The 9,635-nt window shown below is 54.5% G+C and overlaps 1 protein-coding gene across 1 annotated transcript in view; it reads left to right on the top strand.

Moving 5' to 3' along the window:
- The window catches only part of AK7 (adenylate kinase 7), an 88,698-nt gene extending 81,037 nt beyond the window's left edge, over positions 1 to 7,661 (top strand). Inside the window, exons 13-16 of the mRNA XM_007944613.1 lie at positions 776 to 973; positions 2,601 to 2,821; positions 6,983 to 7,141; positions 7,623 to 7,661. Coding sequence (XP_007942804.1) covers positions 776 to 973; positions 2,601 to 2,821; positions 6,983 to 7,141; positions 7,623 to 7,661 — 617 coding nt within the window. The remainder of the gene's footprint in view (positions 1 to 775; positions 974 to 2,600; positions 2,822 to 6,982; positions 7,142 to 7,622) is intronic.
- Positions 7,662 to 9,635: the final 1,974 nt, after the last annotated feature.

The raw sequence follows: 9,635 nt of genomic DNA, 5'->3' as shown, positions 1-9,635 counted from the left end.
AAGATTACTCACTGCCGTACAGTCGAATCCGACTCATAACGACCCGTCCTTGGGTTTCCGAGGCGGTATCACTACGGAAGTAGATTGCCCAGCCTTCCTTCTAAGGAGTGGTGGGTGGGTTTGAACCACCAGCCTTCTGGTTAGCAGTCAAATGCCTTAGGCACTATGCCACAGAGCTCCTCATGCAAAGGTTACAGCCGTGGAAACCCTGCGGGGCGGTTCTCCTCTGTCCTCTAGGGCTCTGTGAGTTGGAATCGACTAGATGGCAGTGGGTTTGGGTTTGGTTATCCTCCCTGAGAAGGCAGTGGTGGTTCCGTGGTAGAATTCTCAACTTCCTGCAGGAGACCTGGCTTCACGTTCCAGCCAGCACAGCTCACGGCAGGCACTGCCCAGCCATCACAGGTGGCTGGCCTGTTGCTGGGAGGCTGAACAGGTTTCAGTGGAACTGCCAGACTATGACAGACCAGGAGGAAAGGCCTGGTGATCTGAAAAGCAGCCATTGAAAAACCTACGCATCACAGTGGTCCCACGTGCCACCCAGCACAGGGATTGGGGCCAGCGTCTAGCCCTGTGGTGCCTGGGGTTGCCGGGGGCCGGGGTGGGCAGCGTGCAGCAGCTGACAACTGTCCTCCCTGAGAGGCAGCAGGAGGGCCAGCTGGACGGGGTTGGTAGCCACAGGGAGTCCCAGTGGGTCATCAGAAGCTTTGGCCCCCAGCAGCCTGCTAGCGAGCTCTGCCGCCACTGTGTCCACTGAGGGGCATGTCCTTGTCCCCAGAGTTCGTCTGTGCACTGGACGCCTCTGATGAGTTCCTGAAGGAGCGGGTGATGAACCTTCCCGAGAGTGTCGTGGGGGGGACCCACTACAGCCAGGACCGGTTCCTCCGGTCCCTGAGCAACTTCCGGGACATAAACACCGACGACGAGACCGTCTTCAACTACTTTGATGAGCTCGAGATCCACCCAATCCACATCGGTATGACATGAACCCGAGGAGAGCGTGAGTGTTGAGGGCCCCGCCTGCCCCCGTGCAGGCCTGGCTCGGGGGATGACCATGGGCCCGGCTGAACAGACAGGGCACGACCCCGGAAAGGCTTTCGATGTGAGCATCGGTGGTGCTGTTTTTCTGTGAAAACTTAAGGCTGTATTTTGAAGCCTTCGCCAAATCGCTTTTAAAGAGGAGAGTCAGGTCCTTCAGAGCACAGTGTTTGCTGCTGGCTGCTTTGGCCTCGGGTCTTGTGTCTCAGGCTGAGCCTGGCCAGCGGCTCAGGGCCTCTCCCGGCCTTCGGAGGGTTCAGCTCTCCCCGGCAGCAGCTGAGAAAAGCGATCGCCCTTTGCAGGCGCCTGCTTCCCCGCTGCCCACGTGGAGCTTAGCGCGCGCGGCCGGGCTCTGGGCGCCTCCCCGCTGGGCAGCCCCCTGGGCGTGGTGTTTGCCCAGCTCCCGTCCCAGCTTCCGTGTGGGCTGGACCCCTGGACTTTTCGGGCTTTCTGCCTCTCGTCCTAGCGGCTTCCTTCTCCAGGTGTGGGAGTTCACTGGCCAGGCCGACGCCTTAGGCCTCCCTCTGCCCTCACAGCCACGCAGACGGCGCAGGATTGGGCTCTGAAGTGTCCAGGGCCCTCCCTCCCACCCACCCTCACTCTTGGCTGCTAACAGTAAAGGTCAGAGGTTCTCATCTCCCAGAGGCGCCTCAGAAGACAGCCCGGACAGTCTGTTTCTTAAAGGTGGCAGCCTTGAAACCCCAGTGGAGCCCAGCCCGGCTCTGTCACATGGCGCGGGCTTACGGGCTCCAGCTGGCCGCGGGCGACGCTGGCAGTGCCTGGTGGCTGGGATGCCCCCACCACACGGTCCCTGCCGCACGGCACTCACTGCTCAGTCCCGGCTGCACGGACCCCACGGCATGGACCCCAGCACACGGCCCCCACCGCGCGGCCCCCACCGCGCGGCCCCCACTGCACCGTCCCCGCTGCACGGCCCGCACGCTCTGTCCTGCTGCATGGCCCCTGCCTCGTGGTCCCGCAGGCACCTGCACACGCACAGGAGCCACGGCCAACTCACAGCTCTAGTGGCTCGGGGGAAGCTGTGTGTTCACGACAGTGGTTTTGTTTTCTCTCTCTTTGGTCTTGATATTAATGTTCATCCGATCTCTGGAGCCTAGCCTTTGTCCCAGTCTAGTAGGCCAGCTGAAATGGGTCATTTTTCATGAATTGAAAGTCCACACCAGAATCATTGGCTCTCAGACACAGAGCAGAGGAACTTGGTGCCATCCTGTCCAGCCATCAGCAGTGCCAGAATTCTTTCTGTGCATCCCTGAGGGAACTGCCCACATCTCTACTTGATTGCTTCCAGAGCTGGGGAACTCACTCCTTTGAAGGCAGTCCATTCCCCCTCAGTCAACAGGTCACTGTTGTACTCTCTTCCCCATAGGCCTGCGCCCACCTCTCCCCACCGGTTATTGGCCTGAGATTTGCCAGCGAGGAAGGGAATTCTGAACTGTCCTGGCACCTAGAGCAGGCCCCCTGTTGTGGCCGTGAACGTAAGGACGCCCCCAGCTCAGGCGAGTGTGTGAGCCGTGCTAACTTCTCTTCTCTCCTGCTGTCGGAAGATGTAGGGAAACTGGAAGATGCTCAGAACAGACTTGCTGTCAAGCAGCTGATCCGAGAGATTGGGGAGCCTCGCAACTACGGTCTGACGGACGAGGAGAAGGCGGAGGAGGAACGGCGGGCCGCGGAGGAGCGGCTGGCCCTGGAGGCCGCTGAGGAGGCGGAACGGGAGCACAAGGAGGCCGTGGAGGCGGCGGAGAGGCTGGCACGCTGGGAGGAGTGGGTGAGTGCGCGTGAGTGCGTGAGCGTGTGCATATGCAGAGTGTGAGTGCGTGTGTGTGAGTGTGTGCACTGTGAGTACATGAGTGCACGTGTGAGTGCGTGTCTACATGAGTGCAAGTGCATGTGTTCATTGTGTGAGTGTGTGAGTGGGTAGGGGTGAGTGGGGACATGTGTGGACGCATGTGTGTGCGTGTGTGTGAGTGTGCGTGCACTGAGTCCGTGAGTGCCCGTGTGACTGTGTGTCTGTGGGCGGCTGTGAGTGCGTGTGTGAGTGAAGGCGTGTGGGTGAGAGCCACCCAGAAAGGGGCTGCTCGTGCTCTGGTCGGGAATAACTCAGAGGAAGCAGGTGGGGGTTTGCAGCACAGCTCTTCTTATTGGTACCAAACAGGGAGCCGGAGGGCGTCCTTCCCCGAGCACGGCCTCTGACCGAGCCGGTGGGAGGACTGAAAGCCTGTGAGGAAGCGAGCTGTCCATGGTCAGAGCTGTTTGGGCCGGCGCCTGCGTTATTCACAGTGCAGGGTCACAGCCCAGCACAGAAGTTCTGAAGGAGCCCGCTTCTGAAATGGGTCCCTGCAGCACAGGTGACGGAGTTCCAGCGACTTTTAGTTCCTTGACGTGAGTCCTGACGGCCTGCGGTCAGCAGGCGAGTAGAGGGTCTGTGCGTGCTCCTGGCTCCCGCTGGCTTCAGCTGGACCTTAATGGCTCCAGGAGCCGGGCTGGGTGTTTCTTTGTAGTCAGCTGACTGGATGTACCTTGAGGCTTGTTGACTTTGGTGGCCCTGGGTCCCAACCCCAGGAATGATAGGAGACTTTTTTCCCACCTTCAGTGGCCTCAGAGATAGGTCTTAGAAACTAGCTGGCTCCATGAGTACATGTGTGAGTAGTAAGAACATGTGTGTGAGTGGGGTGTGTGTGTGTATGTGAGTGCATGTGTATATGGGCATGTGTATGTGGGTGAGTGCATGTGTGTGTGAGTGTGTATGTGTGGGTGCATGTGTGTGTGAGTGCATGTGTATATGGGCATGTGTATGTGGGTGAGTGCATGTGTGTGTGAGTGTGTATGTGTGGGTGCATGTGTGTGTGAGTGCATGTGTATATGGCATGAGTGCATGTGTGTAGGTGCATGTGTATATGTGTGAGTGAATGTACCAGTGCATTGTCACTATGTGAGTGCATGTGAAAGTATGTGCATGAGTGTGAGTGGGTGTCAGTGTGAGAGTGTAAGTACATGTTTGTGAGTGCATGCATGCATGTGCATGTCTGTGTGCTTGTGGGTTAGTGTGTACAAGAGTGAGTGAAGTCATTGTAAGTATGTGAGCGCATGTGAGTGTGAGTGGGTGTGAATATGTGCATGGGGATGAATGTGGATGTGAATGTGTTTGCAATTGTATGTGTGAGTATGAGTGAGTGTGGGTGAGTTGTGTGAGTATGGACAACTGTAGGTGAATACATGTGAGTATGGGTGAGGATGTGTGCTAACTGTAGGTGAGTACATGTGAGCATGGGTGAGTATGTCTGATAACTGTAGGTGAGTACTGTGAATGTGAGTGTGAATGTGAGTGTGTGGATGAGTGTGAGTGTGGATAAGTGTATGTGAGTGTGTGTCATATGAGTGTGTGTGTAGATGTGGGTGTGAAATGTCAGTCCTGTGAGTGTAGTTGTGTATGAGTGTATGTAAGTGTAGGAGTGTGAGTGTGTGTGGGTGTGTGAGTGTGAGTACTGTGAGTGTGGGAGTGTGTAGAAGTGGGTGGGTAGGATGGTGCTGACGAAGCTGGTTAGTCCGGCTGCCTTCCCGCCGCTATTGAGACCTCTCACGGAAACACTCTGTTTTTGGTGGTGTGTGTTCACAGACGGCTGTGGTCTTAGGTTTGGCCTCAGTAACACAGGTAGCAGCCACTCGCAGTTGTCAGTGACCTTAGGAGTCCTGCCCCTGTGCTTTTGAGGCACACTGCAGGCCTGCGTCCTTCGGTGGGTGTTTCTATTCCCTTCTGCTCGCCCGAGCCCATGTTCAGCCTGGTTCCCTGCCGTCTCTGCAGGCCTGGGCTCTTTCCTGGCCTGCTTCCTGAGGCGGCCCTCACAGCCCGCCGCTGCTCGCCTCTGCTGGCCCGTCAGCTTTGTCTCTGGTCCCTGGCCTTCCCTGCTCCACCCTGTCCGTGTCCAGTCTCTGCCCACTGCTGTCAGACGCGGCCGGCCCTGTTGAAGACCTTCGCCAGCTGCCCATCACCTTCAGACAAAAGTCCGCTCCCTGTGTGGCCACGCGGGCCTCTGTGACCCGGCAGCTTCCGGTGTCTCCAGGTCCAAACAGCACCAGCCCCGTCTCCCCACCACATGTGCAGCTGTGCCATGTCTCTCCCGCAGGTTCTGATTCCGGTGAGGCCTCATTGGGCCACCTCCCCAGGAGGGCCAGCCCTGCCTCCTGCCATGTGCCTGCAGCTCTGTGGGCCTGGGGCGCTCCCTCTGCATCCTTTCTAACACGCTCTGTCTAACGCGCTGTCTGATGCACTCTGTACACCGGGCACTCTCCGTGTGTCCGGGCCCTCCGCCTGCCCAGGGCGCTCTGTGTGTCCGGCGTGCTCTGTCTCTGATAGACCGACCTTGCTGATCGTCTTTCCCATGTCCAGAGCTTAAGTCACACAAAGACAGAGCTGTCTCTGCGTCTGTGCCTTGCTGCTTCCAGGCACCTAGGGTTGGGGTTAGGGGCCAAACAGGACAAGTAGGTGTGAAGGGCTGGTGGGGGGATCCTTGGCATGGCTCACTCTTGGTGATAAATCGCAGCAGGTTTTCTCATTTTGTCTTGTATCATTTAACGTCACTTTTGGTGGTTTTTTTTCTCTCTCCTGGACATAGAAAACTTTTGCACTTCTAGTAGTCAAATCCATCCATTTCTTCCCATTTTGATTCCTGGGTTTGCTGTCTTGCTTGGAAAAGGTCTTTTTCCCAGCGGAGAGCATCACTTAACACTCTGTCTTGCAGGTGACAGAGAATGAAATCTAAAGGGACAGAAGGAGCCAGGAGGCAGCATTACAGCCATGTCCGGGAAGGGCTGGCTTCACACAAGCCCTGATGTGGCTCAAATGAGGTCGCCAAGGACCTGGCCCCTCTCTGCTCCCCCTGCCGCAGGTGGCTGTGTCCCTCTCTCCCGCGCATCCTGCCTGGACTGGAAGCAGGCTGGACTGGTGGGCAAAGACCCCCAAACAGTGGGCCGCAGAGGAGGTCTCAGCAGACATCTAGCTGTTATTGACCGGCGAGAGGGGGTGGAGGCTGAGCGGGACGGACGCACCCATCACCCCAATACTCCCAGACTTCTTGTGCCTTTTTTTTTTTTTAATTTCCTGTGGTTTGGGTGAAAGTTGATGAAGCAAATTCCTTTTCCGTTCACCAGTTTGCACACGTCTTGTTTCCAGCCGTGGGTTACAGGCCGCTCTGTCACAGCCCTCTTCCGCGTCCGCCCCGGTCCCCGGTCCCGGTCCCCTTCATGCTTCTTTCCCACTTCTGAGCTTTGTTTTTGAGGCTCCTGCTGCCCTGTCGGTCCTCATCCTTTGAGGGCCCTGAGCAGCCCTTTCCTCAGGAGTGTTGCCTTCACTCTATAGGCCTGGCTACTGTTCAGCCGAACGGTGACCCCAGGGAGTTGAAGGGTGGCAGAGGGCCGCGGCCTGGATGGAGCCGGGAAGCGCGGGTATCCTGTGCCATTTTTATCTTTCTTTTCTTTTTTTTTTAACTTTACTCCATCCAGAGGCGCTCTGGTGGTGTAGTTCCTAAGGTACTTGACTGATAACCAGAAGGCTGGCGGTTCAAACCCACCAGCCACTCCTCGGAAGGCAGGTTGGGCAATCTACTTCCGTAGTGACACTGCCTCCGAAACCCAAGGAGGGGTCGCTATGGGTCAGGCCAACTCAGTGGCACATAACAACAACAACAGCTCCATCTGGTGGCTGGAAATTGCTTTGGGTTGCAATGTGGGCTAGGATCCAGTTTACTGTTTTCTAAACGGCTGGCCAGTTGTCACAGCACCACTGACTTTTTTCCCTGCTGACGGGAAGCCCCGTCTTCCTCAGACTCTGGGCATTCTTAGTGGTACCCAGCTCTCAGCACAGGGGCCGAGTTGTAGGGAACTCCTCTCCTTGACTGCATGTTGACCCTCCTCTCGAATGTTCCATTTGTAGAATAAGCGACTAGAGGAAGTGAAGAGAGAAGAAAGGGAACTACTGGAGGTGCAGTCAGTGCCCTTGAGAAACTACCTGATGACGTACGCAATGCCGACCCTGATGCAGGGCCTGAATGAGTGCTGCAAGGTCAGACCGGACGACCCTGTGGACTTCCTGGTGAGAGCTTAAGTTCCCTTGGGTTGAAAGCACATAGACCAGTCCAAAGTAAAATGTGCCTGGACCCGAACGGAAACCAGTTAGACCGAGAAACGGTGTACCTGATGGCTTGGAAAATAGCCTCTAACCCTTTCACGGTCACATAAGAGTCTTCTTATTCATTTGTAAGTGAAAGATTGATGGAATTTTATTATTAAAGTTTGAACATCAATATGAAAACTGTATGACGAATAAGGGACATCTTGTAGCATCTTGGGGAGCTCTGGTGGCGCAGTGCCTAAGGCATTTGACTGCGGTTCAAACTCACCAGCCACTGCTCAGAAGGAAGATTAGGCAATCTGCTTCTGTAGTGATACCGCCTCAGAAACCCAAGGAGGGGTGGCTAGGAGTCGGGTCTGACTCGAGGGGGTGAGTTTGGTTTTTTTTTGGTTTGTAGAATCTGGTAAAGTGCTGACTTCCCCTTTTGTTCTTGCAATCGCAGGCAGAATATCTCTTCCAGAACAACCCTGAAACGAAGTAAACAGTCCCGGCCTGGAGTCTTCTGCCTTCGCAGAGCTCGAGATCAATGAACACTGTGATCTGAACCCTGGCTCCACCATCTTTTCCCAGTTTTGTCTTTAACTTTTCTGCAAATGAATATTCTGTTCTGAGAATCATTATAAAAAGTGACATGAAGATGAATGACTGCTTCATTCAAATGGTATTAGAAAGGGGATTTGATGCCTGTGCACAGCCCGTGGGCAAACACAGAGTTACCATTTCATCCCTAGGTCAGTTATCGGTCCACTAATTTAATTTCCCAGCGAGAAGAAAAGCAGACTCTGTGTTAATCCAGCACATAGGCTGATGGATTTCCGTGATTTGTTATGGCCCCAAGACCAATGGCATTAAACACAGAAGTCAATTCCGATGCCATGTGCTTTGTTGAATCACAATAGGTCAGGGGTGGTGGTTTCCGAAAAGTTGCATTTTGAGCTGGAAAGAATTGCCAGGGTCTTGGTAGGAAACGTCCTGTAACAGTGTGAAGAATTGTAACATTTGCAGTCATTAGAAAGCTGCTGGAAATTTTCACCAAACGAGCTTTCCAATAGAGGCAAAGCTATCAGTCCGTGCAGTCCGACGGTTCCCACCTTTGGCTGTTGTGAGGAGTGCTGGAACGTAGTGTGTAGAGCGTCTGTCGGAGGCCCTCCTGCAGCTCTTTTGGACACACTCCTCGGCATGGCAGTGCTGGGCCAGCTGGCGGTTCTGTGCTTCATCTTTCGAGGAAGCACCAAGCTCTCCACAGTGGCTGCTCCATTTTAAGTTCCCACCAGCAATGGGTGAAGGACCAGTTTCTGCACAATCTCGCCAACACTTGTTATTATCTGTGTGTGTGTTTTTAAGCCATCCAAGTGGCTGTGAGGTGGCCCCTCGTTGTGGTTGTCATTTGCATTTCCCATCTTTGCATGTGCTTATGGGCCTTATACATCCTCTTTGGAGCAACATCTATTCGAGTCCTTTTCCCATTTTTTAAATGGCGTAATTTGTCTTTCTGTTGTTGACTTGTAGGAGCTCTTTATGTGTTCTCAATACTACTCCCTTATCAGATGTATTATTTGCAAATATATTCTCCCATTCCACTTTCTTGATAGTGTCCTTTGATGTACAAATTTTCTTTATTTTGATGAAATCCAGTTGTGTTTATTTTTTCTTTTGTTTCATTGCACTATTTTTGACCCTTATGTTTTGATAGAGATCACCAAGTAACTAGGCTACAAGTTTCAGCCATTAGTCTTTACAATAGTTGACTTTTGATGCCTTCATGACAGTTACATCCCATGACCTTGCTTCTTAGTTGACTGAAGACTCCCAGGCAATCCAAAGACAGCTTCCCCGTCCTCCCACTGCAAGCGAGCCTCAGCCTTCCCTTCTGCTCAGAGGAGAACAGTATGTGCTCCCATCTAAGACCAGCCCTCCACCCGTGCTGGGGTCCCCTCCCTTCTCCCAGAATCAGACCCAGGCCAGCAGTTGGCCCTCCCTGCCCTGCAGCTGCAGCTTTGCCTCTCTACTAGCTCATCACCTTAGCTTCAGAGTACAATGTACCAGCTCCCAAACGCCCAGACCAACGAGACAAACATTGATCGCAAAACAAAAAGCTCCACAGACCACCACGTCCCCTCCGGCTATGGCCCCCAGGCCCTGCTTCTGCCTAGAGAAGCAAGGCCACTAGTGGGCTGCACGTTCCCAGTGCTCAGTCCTCAGTTCCCGTCTCCCTTGGCCTCAATGTCATTGACATGTGTGAACATCTCTCCCTGGAAATGTTTCCCACTCCACCTGGACGTCCCACAGGCCTCTCCTACTCCGCACGGCCAAGCCCAGATTCCTGATGAGTCCCCTCCTTCCCGCTGCTGCTCCTCTAATCTCACACTGCAGTTATTGGCAACTGTATCCTTCCGGTGTCTCAGGTCCTGAGGCAGGATGAGGCGGGATGGACCCAGCTTCATCCCAACAAAAC

Source organism: Orycteropus afer, unplaced genomic scaffold (assembly GCF_000298275.1).
Source record: "Orycteropus afer afer isolate SDZICR_OR568_19922 unplaced genomic scaffold, OryAfe1.0 scaffold00128, whole genome shotgun sequence".
Taxonomy (NCBI): Eukaryota; Metazoa; Chordata; class Mammalia; order Tubulidentata; family Orycteropodidae; genus Orycteropus; species Orycteropus afer.
This window is presented reverse-complemented; position numbering and strand designations above follow the sequence as displayed.